Genomic DNA, 15,255 nt, shown 5'->3' on the forward strand with positions numbered 1-15,255 from the left:
ATATCTTTTTAAGCTGATATTAAACACCCACATATCTTTTAAAGCTGATATTAAACATATTTAAGAAATATTATAATATGCTCACAGAGATTCCAAGAAACTGGGTTGAATTCATTGCAGAATAAATGGCATTAGCAATGTACTTATTGGTGTATGTAAAATTCTCTAAAGAATAACCAGATTCTTTAAGCCGCTCAATAGTCTTATTTAAGGCTATGGCAATTGCCCATATGGCATCATATGCTAGTGGAGCTTCTTGATGACCTTCTGGTTTACGCTGTTCATATCCATTGTCAACAAGTTCTTTATCATATCGCTTGAGAAATTCTTGGGAAGTCTACAAAAGAATATATATAAATCAATCAAAAATAAAATAAAATTTTAAAAATTTACTTTTTTTTTTTTTTTAAGTGAAATAAAAAAAAAAGGCAGAACAGCATTTCAAGCAAGTTGCCAGCAAATTTTATTTTAACAAGGTTAATGATTACATGGTATTTAATTGTACTACTCATAAGGGAAACACAACTATACTTTACTTTTAAATTTCTAAGAGTTAAGATGCTGCAAATTTTAAAATGGCTACTTTTAAATTCACATGTTAAATTCTCCTGTTTTAAATTCTCCTGTAAACAAGAGAGACTGATTCTATAGGGATGGGATACACTTAAATAGAAAGGGTGCAAGAATGTTTGCTGATGCTATCGAGGCAGTGTTAGGTGGGTCGGAAAACTGCTAGATTGGGGGGATACAAGGACTAATAGATTAACAGTAGCCACTGGCAGAGGTGAAAGTGATTCTTGCACTGCTTCTATTGGAATGAGCCGCAGCCTGGAAAATAAGATGCAGGATATTTCAGAGACTGCTGGGAATCATTGTGGTACAAATAAACACATAGGTTGTGTTAGGGTAGCTAAGAAAAAGAACAGGTGCATGTATACTTGCGTGTACACCAATGCTAGGAGTTTAGTAAATAAATTTGATGAATTTGAGGTATTGCTCAAAACATCAAAGGCAGATATTGTGGGGATTTCAGAGACGTGGTGTCACACAGATATAAGGAATGCAGAACTGGAATTTGGGGAGTACAATGTCTACAGAAAGGATAGACAGGATAGGAAGGGAGGAGGGGTTATGCTATTAGTTAAGAAATACATAAAATCCAAGGAAGTGAAACCAGTCGACATTGCTGGACAGTGCAGTGTCGAGTCAGTTTGGTGTGACATAAGCATTGGGAGATCAAAATTGAGAGTAGGAGTGGGCAATAGGCCTAATGACTCATCAGAGTATAATAAGAAACTGTACGGGGAAATAGAGTGGGCCAGTAAATCAGAGAGTCTTATAATGGGCGATTTTAATTTCCCAGATATTGACTGGAATTTGGGGGCTGGTCACTCACACACTAGCAAGGCTTTTGTGGATTTATTGGATGATTGTTTTCTACATCAGCAGTGATGTAGAAAACTGTAGTGATTCTTCATGCATTAAGAATCTGCAGGTAAATGAACCACTAGGTGGCAGTGATCACAGTGTGCTGAAGTGGGATTTACTCAAAGAGGTTACTACCATTAGGGGTAAAGGGAAGGGTTATGGCTTTCGTAAAGGCGACTACGATGGACTGAGACAGTATTTAAATTCTATACAGTGGGACCAACTGATGATGTTACCAAAAGCAAATTCAAAATGGGAAGCATTCAAAGAACTTATCTTGGAAGCTAATAGGCTTTACATACTAACTAAGAAATATTGTTCAAGGTTTAGGCCTAAGTGGATGTCAGATGAACTAATGAGACATTAGTTCATCTGACTATGGCAGAGAAGAAAAATGCATGGGATATATACAAATTAACACGTGACACAGAAGCCTATGATAGATACAAGTTGATCTCCTTTGTAACCAAGTTACAAAGGAGGTTAGACAGGCGAAAGCAGATTACGAGAAATCTTTGGCAAGGGATGCAAAGAAAAACAGCGAAGAGTTCTTTACTTATGTAAACTCTAGAAGGAAGGGGATGAATCAGATTGGTCCACTTGATATCGATGGGTCAACTGTTGATGATCCTGCTCAGGTAGCTAACAAACTGAATGAATATTTTGCATCGACATTCACACATGAGGAGTTAGTCAGTGAGGGGAATGCCAGAGGTGTATTCAACTCTGGCAGTAAGCTAGAGAATCTTGTAATAACTGAGAGTAAAGTGGAGGAGAAATTGTTGAAGATAAATACAAGAAAGGCACCTGGGGTGGATGAGTTCTATCCAGTTATATTAAAGGAGGCAGCAAAGGAAGTAAGCAAACCCTTAGCCATAATTATGAGAGCTTCCTTGGACTCAGGGGAAGTACCCATGGACTGGAGATGTGCAAAAGTGACCCCAATTCACAAAGGAGGATCAAAGGGCGACACAAGTAATTATAGACCTGTTAGTTTAACTTCTGTTCCTGGAAAATTAATGGACGCACTGGTTAAAGAAGCACTGCAGGATCATCTAGACAAGACTTCAGTTATAGCTCAGACACAGCATGGTTTTGTTAATGGGAAGTCTTGCCTGACCAATTTGATTAGATACTATGATGCACTCACAAAAGAACTGGATACAGGGAATAACTTTGATATTATATTATATTAGATATTATACTTTGATATTATATTAGATATTAGAGCTGGAAAAGGAATTAGAAAATGTGAATTGGAATATCATCGGTTTGGCTGAAACAAGAAGAAGAAACGAGTCACTTATAAGTCTATCAAGTGGAAATCTGCTGTACACCAATGGAAACAGTGAAAGGAGTGAAGGTGGAGTTGGGTTTCTGGTCCATAAAGATTTAAAAAACAACATTTTGGAATTCAAAAGTACATCACCAAGGGTGTCAAGACTAATACTCAAGATTTCTAAGAGGTACAAGCTAAAGATTATAATGATTTATGCACCAACATCGAGCCATGATGATGAAGAGGTTGAAGAAATGTACACTGAAATTGAGAGTCTTCTAGATGAGCAGAAAACCCACTACACTATTATTATGGGGGACTTCAATGCTAAGGTTGGAAAAAGGCAAAACAGTGCAGAAAGAGGAACTATAGGAAATTTTGGAATTGGTGAAAGAAATAAAAGAGGTGAAAGACTTGTGGAATTTGCAGAATCTCAAGGACTGTCAGTAATGAACACTTTTTTCAAGAAAAGGGTGAACAGAAAGTGGACATGGAAGAGTCCAAATGGATTAACAACTAATGAAATCGACTTCATCCTCACTAACAGAAGATATATTGTGAATGATGTTACCTGTCCTGAATAAGGTAAATGTTGGAAGTGATCACAGAATGGTAAGATGTACACTTGCTATAGATGTAGGAAAGGAAAGGAAAAAACTGACTCGAGTAAATAATACAAAGGTCTTTGAAATAACAGAGGAGGAGAAAAAGCAGTATGTACTGGAACTTAAGAACAAGTTTGAGCTTCTGCAGACTGCTCAGGACCAAGATATCGACGAGGAATATTACAACTTTCTGAAAGTGATAAAGCCCAAGAAACCTATAGGGAAACAGAAATCCAAAGAAGAAAAAACTAGTCAAGAAACACTTGTCATGATGAACCAAAGACGACAAATGAAGAGCAAGAAAAACACTGACAGGGAGAAAATTGAGTATACTGAGTTATGCAAAGCCATTAGAAAGAGACTCAGAGAGGACATAAGAAGATTTAACACAAGAAATGTAGAACAAGCATTAAGGGAAAACAAAGGATTTAAATCAGCAGCCATGAGCAGTAATACAGAAAGGCAAATGATACTGAAACTGAAGAATAGCAATGGTGTACTTATAAACAGCAGAGAAGGCATAATTCAAATAGCAGAAGACTACTATAGAGAATTATACAAGGAGCGAGGGAATGATACCAGCAGTGGGGAACATGTATTGCAAAGTAGCAACACATACGACATACCTGATATTCTTCCTGATGAGGTAGAACATGCATTGAAGAAAATGAAGAATCGGAAAGCCCCGGGGGAAGATGAAGTTACTGTAGAGTTGTTAAAATTGGGAGGAAGAGACATAACACAAAAACTGGCAAGGCTCTTCACAAAGTGCATTAGAAAAGGTGTGATGCCTAAGCAGTGGAATAATGCAATCATAGTTTTGCTGCATAAGAAAGGAGATAAATCAGAAATTGGAAATTATAGACCAATTAGCTTGTTATCCCATATCTACAAGTTGTTCACAAGGGTCATTACTAACAGATTAGAAAGAATACTTGATGAAAATCAACCGAAAGAGCAAGCTGGCTTTAGGACAGGATTCTCAACTATGGATCACCTTCACGTAATATCACAGCTAATGGAGAAAGCAAATGAATATAAAACACCATTATGCCTGGCATTTGTGGATTATGAAAAGGCATTTGACTCCATACAGCATAAGGCAATGTTTCGGGCACTGGAAAGACAAGGCATAGATACTCCATATATTATGATTTTGAAGAAAATATATGAGAGTGCTACATCCTTTATTAGACTAGACAAAGACAGTAGCAAATTTAAAATCGAGAAAGGAGTTCGACAAGGAGACACAATATCTCCGAAGCTGTTTACTGCTGCCCTTGAGGAAGCTTTCAGAAGATTAGACTGGTCGCAGAAAGGAGTCAATGTGAACGGAGAGTACCTAAACCATTTACGATTTGCAGATGACATTGTGGTCATAAGCCACGATCCCAAAGAATTAGAGGAAAATCTTAATCAGTTATGCAGAGTTAGTAAGGATTTTGGACTAAAGATGAATATGGCTAAAACAAAAGTAATGATGAACAAGTATGCCACGGAAAGGGAAATAATGATTGAAGGAGCAGTAATTGAAAAGGTGGAGTCATATACTTTTCTGGGACAAGTTATTAGCTGTAATAATGATAAATGGCTGGAAGTCAAGAGAAGAATAAATTTTGGATGGATAGCATTCAGGAAATATAGCCACATACTGAAGAGCAATATCCCAGTTTCTCTGAAACGTAAAATAATGAATCAATGTATACTCCCCACCATGACTTATGGAAGTGAAACTTGGGCACTCACCAAAAGAATGGAAGAAAAGCTAAGAACTACACAGCGAAGAATGGAACGAATTATATTGGGAATCAGACTGTTAGATAAGAAGAGAAACACATGGATTAGGCAGCAAACTCAAGTAAAGGACATTCTTATCAAAACTAAAGAACTAAAATGGTCTTGGGCAGGACACATAGCTCGAAGACATGATGACAGATGGACTAAGAAAATAACAGAATGGTACCCAAGAGGGGCTAGAAGAAAACCTGGAAGACAAAGGCGGAGATGGATAGATGAAATTCATGAGTTTTTGAGTAGTAAATGGATGGCCAGTGCTCAAAACAGAAGGAACTGGAAAGTTGCTGGAGAGGCCTTCATCCTGCAGTGGACTGAAAATGGCTGATGATGATGATGATGACTTGGATCTTAGAAAGGCTTTTGATACTGTTGCACATGGAAGACTGTTGCACAAATTGGAGCAGTGTGGCATTGGAGGCAAATTGCTGCTATGGATAAAGGGGTGGTTGAGGGGGAGAAGACAGAGAGTGGTAATCAATGGACACTGCTCATCGTGGACTAATGTTATTAGTGGAGTCCCTCAGGGTTCAGTATTAAGTCCATTATTGTTTTCTGTATTTATAAATGATATTGATGATGGTATATCCAGCTTAATGTCCAAGTTTGCAGACGATACGAAGGTTGGCAGGGTTGTCAAGGACACTACTGACACTATGCTACTGCAACAGGATCTGGAAAGGTTGAGCAGATGGGCTGAGAGGTGGCAAATGAAGTTTGACAAATGTAAAGTACTACATATGGGAAACAGCAACCCCAGAGCAACGTATCAACTCTGTGGTACTACACTGACAGTGGTAGAGAATGAAAGGGACCTGGGGGTGGTTGTGCAGTCAGATATGAAGTTTTCTGAGCAGTGCAGACAGGCTGCAAGAGTACCTCATGGTGTATTGTCGATGATATATAGGAATTTTTCTACCAGGGATAAGGAGGTGATTATTCCCTTGTATAATGCAATGGTCAGGCCACACCTAGAGTACTGTATATAGGTCTGGAGGGCTCATTTCAAGAAGGATGTAGAGATGCTGGAACGAGTACAGAGAAGGCAACAAGATTAGTGAATGGAACAAAGGGGGTGCTCTTACGAAGAAAGGCTTAAGTTTTGCAAATTACAGTGTCTGGGACTAGGCACCAGCGAGGTGATCTGATAGAGGTGTATAAAGCCTTGAATGGTTTGAGCATGCTCAATGCTGATGGGATTCTTCCTCTTGCTCAGAATAATCACCTGAGAGGGCATAAATTCAAATTGAGAAAAGACAGATGTAGGATAGACGTGAGGAAATTTGCCTTTAGCCAGCGGGTGGTTGGTTGGTGGAATAGACTTCCATCCCTTGTCGTGGAAGTTGATAGCCTAAATAAGTTTAAGGCTCAGCTGGACAGGTATTTCGAACGAACAGGGGGGTGAAGTGGAAGTGGTTATTTTTTATTTATTTATTTATTATTATTATTATTTTATTTTATTTATTTTATTTTTTGGCTGATGCTGCATAAGCTTGCTTTCTTGCATCAAATGCCTCTACTAATGCTAATGCTAACACAATGAAAATAATAAAAAGAAGAATATTCAGAATTTTTCATGACAGATAAGAAAATACATACTTATTTACACTTTTGGACCAGTTTATTAGGTGCATCCCCATCATCCAACAAAATAACTATTTCATCAGAGACAGTGTTCATAACCAAGTTATAAGAAACTACGATAGTGAACATGTTCACACACAATTCAATGAGAGAATGGGTCAACAGTGGATTCTAAGTGATTTTGATCATGGTATAATAGTCAGCACCAGATATGTCAGTGCAAGTATCATGGAAAAGTACAGTGTCTAGAGTGTACTCAGAATTGTTTGACAAAACCAGCATACAGAGCTTGTTAATTGAGAGGCTGACAGAGGACAAAAATAGAAGGGCAACAATCAGTCATATGACAGTGCAGCACAACAGTAATATGTAAAGAACTATATTGGACCACAAAATTCACCAGATCCTCTAATGGATGGTGGGGAACATATAGCAACAGACTATCTTGCCAAGTTTTCTCCCTCTTGTCAGTTTAACAAGTGGCTATGAGTAAAGTAGGCAAAGGAACATCTGTGCCATGCTGATGGTAAGACCAGGTTAAGGTAATGACAGGAATCAACAAGCCCATTGTGCCAAACATCAACAATGTAGGCCGGTAGTAGAAATATAGGTGAAAGTAATGCAGCTTACCACAAAGCATAAATCATTTTGGAATGGTTTCTTCCCAGAGCGTGAGGGTGACTTCACCATACTTCAATGGTCTGCTCAGTCACCAGATCAACTTTATTAAACATGAGTGGAATAAGATAGAACAAGCTGTTCTTGGCATGGACCTGCCATTGTCCAATCTAAGGTAACTGCAGGATGAAACTGATTCTGCACAGGTCATCATCCCTATAAAAAGCTTTCAGCACATTGTGGAGGAAGTCCATGCTGAATGACTTGAAGTTGTTTTGAGAACAAAAGGAGGTTTTACTTGTCTAGTAGGTAGGTGTACCTAATAAATTAGCTACTCAACATATACTACCTGCTATTTTGGGAAATACAGATTAATTCACTGAATAATAAGATAGATATATGACTTAAAACTACCATAAATAATATAATTCACTCTATAAATAATATATGAGTCAGTCCCTAATTAACACAACGTTTCACTTTGATGAGAATACTGTTGCATTCTCATGAAAGTCAATTTTTCATAAGAATACTGCTATATATTCTCATGAAAATCAAACAGCTTAAGCTGCCACTTATTATGGTTTAAGCTTGAAAACATAAGAGAAAACATCAAGTTATGTCATAAGTGACATAACTTGATGTTTTCTCTACAAGAAATACGAACAAAACTAGAGCCATTCTAATGGTAGCTTTGGAGTCTATGTTAACAAATTTAAACATATATATAAATATAATTTCATCATTCAGTATGTCTGTATTTTAAAAATATAAACCAAGAATGTATTTAAAATACATAATACTGTATAAGCTGAAATCTGGAAAAATAGCTTTCAGTGAAACTATAAGAGACTATAAGAGAATTTACAGATAATGTAAATAAAATTTACATTATCTGTAAATTTTATGTGAAAGCAATAAAAGCAAATGAGTGGTACAGGCTGGTATGCATATGTAAGTTGGCAGATTTTGATTTTGATAAAACTGAAAGCAATAAGAGTCAGACAGATCCTTTCTGGGAATTGCAAAACATAAACCAATTTTCTAGTGATGACAAAATGGGCATACTGTATTAACTGAATCTCCAAGAGAAAAAAAAAATGTTCTTTGGAAAATATAAATTTTTAAATCTTTTTAAATTTTTTTGCTAAGATTAAAAGCTTTATATTAATTGAGAATTATTACTAAATGTATCTGATAAAGAAAAAAAAAAAAAGAAAAGAAACAAAATTAAATATTATTTTTCATTTATCCTGTTAATTTACAATGTTGATCAACTACGATCAACAATCAGGATAATCTTTAAATGTCTCTACAAGTGATATTTAAGTGTTTCAAGTTGAAATTTAGAAAACTGAATTGAGAACCCCTGGTTTGTAAAAAAACAAAATTTAACAAAAAAATAAACAAATACCAACCAATTTACAACTAATCTATGTAAAATTTGTTCCTTAAAAAAACTAAGTGAGCTCAAAGAATGGCTTCCTAGCTGCTTTAAATTATATTCAACAATGTGACTATGTCAATATTAACAGCTTGACAAAAGTACAATATCGTCGTAGGAGGTGAGCAAAACAGGAATGAGACTGATCCAGTCTGAAGCTTCCAAAGTGTTCAAGTACAACTTTTGTTACTCAAAAATTACAGAAATCAAAGGGTGTCTGCTTCAAAGCACTTCAGAGTAGTTCCTGTTAGCCCTAACATGTTTTCCCATTCTTGTCTTCCATGCTTAGAAACACTTTTGGGAATGCTTTTTAGGTAATCTGTATGTGTCTTTACAAGCACCTTGCCATCAAAATGGGTCTAATTTATGAAACAGTTTCAGAAATAGAAAAAAATGGCAGACAGCATTTGGTGAATGGGGGTGAGCATTCTATCATTGTGATTTGATTTTGTACCAAACACTGCATCACTGGTAATGCTGAAATAGATGGAATCATTTGTCATACCACAGGCCTCATCTTTTATGACAGACTTTTTCTCTTAAAAGGTGCAGAACATCTTTAGAGAAGTACCCACTGACCATTTGCCTTACTGAAGATATCTGTGGTGGAAAATGCCTTTAACAGTGAAAAACACAATCACATTGCCTTCAATTTGGAATGCAACAGTCTTCATTTCTTTGGTCAGAGAGAGAATGCTCACTGTCCACTGGAGGTTTGCCATTTAGTTTTGGGGTTGCAATAGAACACCCATGACTCATATCAATGATATGAGTCATGGGTTTTCAATCAGTGACAACACTGATCAGAAAGGCAACTGATTTCTAACTATTCTGGAATGTAAGTACAAATTCAGATTTTTTTTTTTTCATTTTTGGTCATGCATCAGAACTTTGGGCACCATCTTCTGTCCTGTCCTGTCCTGTCCAGTCCCCATGCCCAAATATTTGTTCAAAATCTTAGGAAAATTGTTTCTTTATTTATTTGATAATGAAAGAACACTACATTGCATTGTGTGAACATAATTTAGACACTTTAATTAACAACTGTACATTACAACATCATTCCAAATGTTTTGGAACACTATGATTCCTATGGTTCATTCTGTGGATAAATAATTAAAAAACTTTTAGACAACTACATAATATTTAATCCTGACATCTTGCCAGACACAAAGAGGTTAAACAGAATAAGGACAAGGAAGAAACTGTCCCAAAACAGAGGTCAGGTGGTCAGAGGAACATTCTTCAATGGATACCGAGAGAGGTCCCTAGGGGTCAACTGTTCCTCTTTGCTGCAAACTGTGCCAAGCACTGGGAGAATAGGGTGGAGGGTCATGTGACTCATTCTCCTTTCTGGCTGTGATGTTATGGTTACAGACTGCTGTTCAACTCTGGCCATTTTCCCATGTCATCTTGGAAGACTGATGATTTTCTTGAATACTGTCACATGTAAAGTTAACTTGTTATATTCATGTTGGGTGTCTTAGAGTCTATTGCAGGATCTATCACGGTCAGTATGAAACAGAGTTATCCAGGAAGAGGAGGACAGTACCCTGCCGATGTTTCTATTTAACAACTTTTTTTCAAATTCTTTTCGATGTGGTAGTGCTTGAAGAAAGTCTCTTCTCTTTTGACAGCATGCAATGTTCAGCACTTTTGATTCAGAGATGAAGATAGCATGGTCCACAGAGATGGTACACCATGCAACATCACCATTTCCATGTTATTAATGGTGTTATTCCAGAAGCTATTCAGACTCTAAGTTACATTTTTATTTATTTATTGTATTAGGCAGTCCCAGCCAGCTTTACTGGCATCCCCGCCACTAATCACAATACTGTACGCATAATTACAGACTTACAGCACTAATTCCCACTCCATTACATGATATTGAAGTTCTGCACTTCATGTAACTGCACAATTACATATGAGACATTGAAGCACAGCAGTTCATATAAAATGAATTTGGAGTCCCTGCCACAAAAAGTAGCTAATGAGAAATTGCAGTCAGTGCATACAATTTCAATGTAATGTCCAGTCTGAGAAAAAAAGTCTTTTTAATAAATGAAATATAACCCAGAAAGCTGAATTCCACACCCTAGAAGTATTCACCAAAGTAAATTTCAGTCAGACTGTGGAAATATTCTCATCAGTAAATTGCAATCAGAAGATGAACACAGATCTGTCAAGTGCATCATCTTTATAAGCATTGAATATGCTTAGTTAGACGTTGACGTTTCCAATGAACTCGTCTAGTACACCGACTTAAAAGACCAATCAGTGATGAAATGCACAACCTGAAGTACCTATCCTCATAGAGTACTCACACTTGAAAGACCATTCGGGGAAGCACCTGTCCTTCTAGAATACTCTGCCTTGAAAGAGTACTCAGTGATAAAATGTGGGCTAACTAGGGATGAACTAGCCTATTTGTACTAGTCCTCTTAAATCATTAGTAATTGTACAGCAGCTGCCAAAGCTCGTGCCTGCAGTACCCGGAATTCATCACATAGCTGTCATCTGCAGCACAAAGAACCGCCTTGCAGTAATCTAAACATCGCCAAATGAAGCAACTCACCTTAGGACATTGTGTTGTAGGAACTAGTGATGCCTTGGAATGACAATTTCAATATGATTTATCCAGAGGATCAACTTATGCAGCAAGAATCATTCAAGAAAGTGTTATAGGAGATTTTGACGGCATGGTGGAAATTGTTTTCAATACGACGTTGCATGGTTCACGTTTTAAGGAAGAAATAGTTGCCTCCTACTGAAGAGGATCTTGGTTTTCACCTCCACAAGGACAAAATAGAAGATGTGAGTTTGACACGAGTGTCATCTGTGGTTAAATCACTTCTTTTGTTTTGGTTGCCGCAGCTGAGAGAAACATTCTACGTATATCAGTTTCAGTCACAAAAAACTGGAATGTGCTACATCCATTCACTCAAGTGGCAGGGTGAGTATCCCCAAGATTTTTATTTCCAAGGCCTTCAGGAATGCCTCCATGGTCACAACAATATTTAGGAGGAATTTTTGGTGGCTACTGAGTTTGGTTGATTTCGTGTTGATGAATCGAAATATTTCAGTGCTAAGGCCATGTTGTACCCATATTTATTCAAAAGGAAAGAGTTGGACATGGTAATAAACACAGGAAACTAATCTGATAATGAAACTCTGTATTGTAGGGGCATAATTTATAAACTTTAATTAATTATAACTGTTTCTGGAGTGATAATATTCCTAAAATGCTGTTTGAAACTTACAGTATACCAAATATTTCAGAAAATTACAATCATTTAAATAATTAAAAAAAAAAAAAAACTTCTTCATGACACAGAATCATCCAGTTACTGCTTGTTGGACAAAAAAGAAGTTAAAGAAAATGAGGAGACAAGGAAGAATCTGCCAAAACAAACAAGGTCACAGTAGGTCACAGCTATTGTTTCTGACCATATACTGAGAGGTCCCTAGGGATCAACTAGTTGCAAGTCATGCTGGGCATTGAAAAGGGTGAAGGGGAATTATGACTCATTCTCCTCTCTGGCTCTGATGTTATAGTTGTGGGCTGTTATTCTGCTCCAGTCCTAAAGCCAGCTTGCTCTTTCGGTTGATTCTCATCAAGTATTCTTTCTAATCTGTTAGTAATGACCCTTGTGAACAACTTGTAGATATGGGATAACAAGCTAATTGGTCTATAATTTCCAATTTCTGATTTATCTCCTTTCTTATGCAGCAAAACTATGATTGCATTATTCCACTGCTTAGGCATCACACCTTTTCTAATGCACTTTGTGAAGAGCCTTGCCAGTTTTTGTGTTATGTCTCTTCCTCTCAATTTTAACAACTCTACAGTAACTTCATCTTCCCCCGGGGCTTTCCGATTCTTCATTTTCTTCAATGCATGTTCTACCTCATCGGGAAGAATATCGGGTATGTCGTATGTGTTGCTACTTTGCAATCCATCTTCCCTACTGCTGGTATCATTCCCTCACTACTTGTATAATTCTCTATAGTAGTCTTCTGCTATTTGAATTATGCCTTCTCTGCTGTTTATAAGTACACCATCGCTATTCTTCAGTTTCAGTATCATTTGTCTTCCTGTATTACTGCTCATGGCTGCTGATTTAAATCCTTTGTTTTCCCTTAATGCTTGTTCTACTTTTCTTGTGTTAAATCTTCTTATGTCCTCTCTGAGTCTCTTTCTAATGGCTTTGCATAACTCAGTATACTCAATTTTCTCCCTGTCAGTGTTTTTCTTGCTCTTCATTTGTCGTCTTCGGTTCATCATGACAAGTGTTTCTTGACTAATTTTTTCTTCATTGGATTTCTGTTTCCCTATAGGTTTCTTGGGCTTTATCACTTTCAGAAAGTTGTAATATTCCTCGTCGATATCTTGGTCCTGAGCAGTCTGCAAAAGCTCAAACTTGTTCTTAAGTTCCAGTACATACTGCTTTTTCTCCTCCTCTGTTATTTCAAAGACCTTTGTATTATTTACTCGAGTCAGTTTTTTCCTTTCCTTTCCTACATCTATATCAAGTGTACATCTTAGCATTTTGTGATCACTTCCAACATTTACCTTATTCAGGACGGTAACATCATTCACAATATATCTTCTGTTAGTGAGGATGAAGTCGATTTCATTAGTTGTTAATCCATTTGGACTCTTCCATGTCCACTTTCTGTTCACCCTTTTCTTGAAAAAAATGTTCATTACTGACATTCCTTGAGATTCTGCAAATTCCACAAGTCTTTCACCTCTTTTATTTCTTTCACCAATTCCAAAATTTCCTATAGTTCCTCTTTCTGCGCTGTTTTGCCTTTTTCCAACCTTAGCATTGAAGTCCCCCATAATAATAGTGTAGTGGGTTTTCTGCTCATCTAGAAGACTCTCAATTTCAGTGTACATTTCTTCAACCTCTTCATCATCATGGCTCGATGTTGGTGCATAAATCATTATAAAATTTTGGATGGATAGCATTCAGGAAATATAGTCACATACTGAAGAGCAATATCCCAGTTTGTCTGAAACGTAAAATAATGAATCAATGTATACTCCCCACCATGACTTATGGAAGTGAAACTTGGGCACTCACCAAAAGAATGGAAGAGAAGCTAAGAACTACACAGCGAAGAATGGAACGAATTATATTGGGAATCAGACTGTTAGATAAGAAGAGAAACACATGGATTAGGCAGCAAACTCAAGTAAAGGACATTCTTATCAAAACTAAAGAACTAAAATGGTCTTGGGTAGGACACATAGCTCGAAGACATGATGATAGATGGACTAAGAAAATAACAGAATGGTACCCAAGAGGAGCTAGAAGAAAACCTGGAAGACAAAGGCGGAGATGGATAGATGAAATTCATGAGTTTTTGAGTAGTAAATGGATGGCCAGTGCTCAAAACAGAAGGAACTGGAAAGTTGCTGGAGAGGCCTTCATCCTGCAGTGGATTGAAAATGGCTGATGATGATTCTGCTCCAGCCATCATATGATACTAGTTCCTGTGCTGCCCTGGAAGACATGACTGGCACTGCAACAGATGCTTAGCCACCTAACAAAAACCAAAGGTTAACCCTACAAATTACAGCATTCAAGAAAATCATTAGTCTTCCAGGGCAGCATAGGAAATGGCATAATATGATGGCTGGAGTGGAATAACAGGCACAACCATAACATCACAACCAGAAAGGAGAATGAATCACAGGATCCTCCTCCCCAAAACTCTCTAATGCTCAGTACAGCAAAGAGAAACAAGTTGACCCCTAGGGACCTTTGAGTATTCGATCAAGGAAAAAATCTCTGACCTCTTTGTTTTTGGTCATTTCCTTCCTTATCTACTTGTAATTTTTAGCTTATTTTTTCCCACAAAATGTAACCAGAGGATTCTGTGTCATGTATATATCCAAACAAGTTTTGAATGATTTATCCACATAAGAAGGAATCATAGTTTTCAAAAACATTTGAATATTGTATTGCACAGTTATTAATTTTTTTTTTTTTTTTTTTTAGTTAGTTGTTGGCGCATCGGCTTCTGTGGCCACCCAAGGTTTTTGGGTGGCCACAGAAGATGCACCTCCCAAGGTTTTTGCAGTACTCTGATCCAAGCCCGAGGCGGGATTCGAACCCACACAACCTTTGGGTTGCCAGGCAAGCACTTTACCCACCCGGCTAGCCCGGTCGGCAGTTATTAATTAATTAAACTGTTAAACCATGTTCACACAACACAGTGTACTGTGTTTTATTAATTACCATCTCAACTCTTTATTCAAGTTTACCATACATTAGTTCAAACGGCAAACAGTGATCACCATTCACCAAATTTAGAACTCTTTTGATGTTTTCATCAGTTTTTGTGGTTTTAAGTTGACCTAATTTCAGATCACCATGCATCTTCTTGGCTCATTCAAAAATCGTTTTGTGCTCTTGAGATATGCAATAATGAGATAACTGACTCACCACCATAAACTAAACATTTTTCAATGTACCATAACTTTTAGT

General features: G+C 37.1%; 1 protein-coding gene across 1 annotated transcript in view; it reads right to left on the reverse strand.

The window, feature by feature from the left end:
• GABA-B-R1 (gamma-aminobutyric acid type B receptor subunit 1) overlaps positions 1-15,255 on the reverse strand; it is a 268,778-nt gene that overhangs the window by 155,831 nt on the left and 97,692 nt on the right. The window contains exon 7 of the mRNA XM_090368625.1: positions 86-337. Within this exon, the coding sequence (XP_090224751.1) occupies positions 86-337 (252 nt within the window). The remainder of the gene's footprint in view (positions 1-85; positions 338-15,255) is intronic.

This window comes from Mastigoproctus giganteus, chromosome 2 (assembly GCF_048544385.1).
Source record: "Mastigoproctus giganteus isolate SK-2022 chromosome 2, ASM4854438v1, whole genome shotgun sequence".
Taxonomy (NCBI): Eukaryota; Metazoa; Arthropoda; class Arachnida; order Uropygi; family Thelyphonidae; genus Mastigoproctus; species Mastigoproctus giganteus.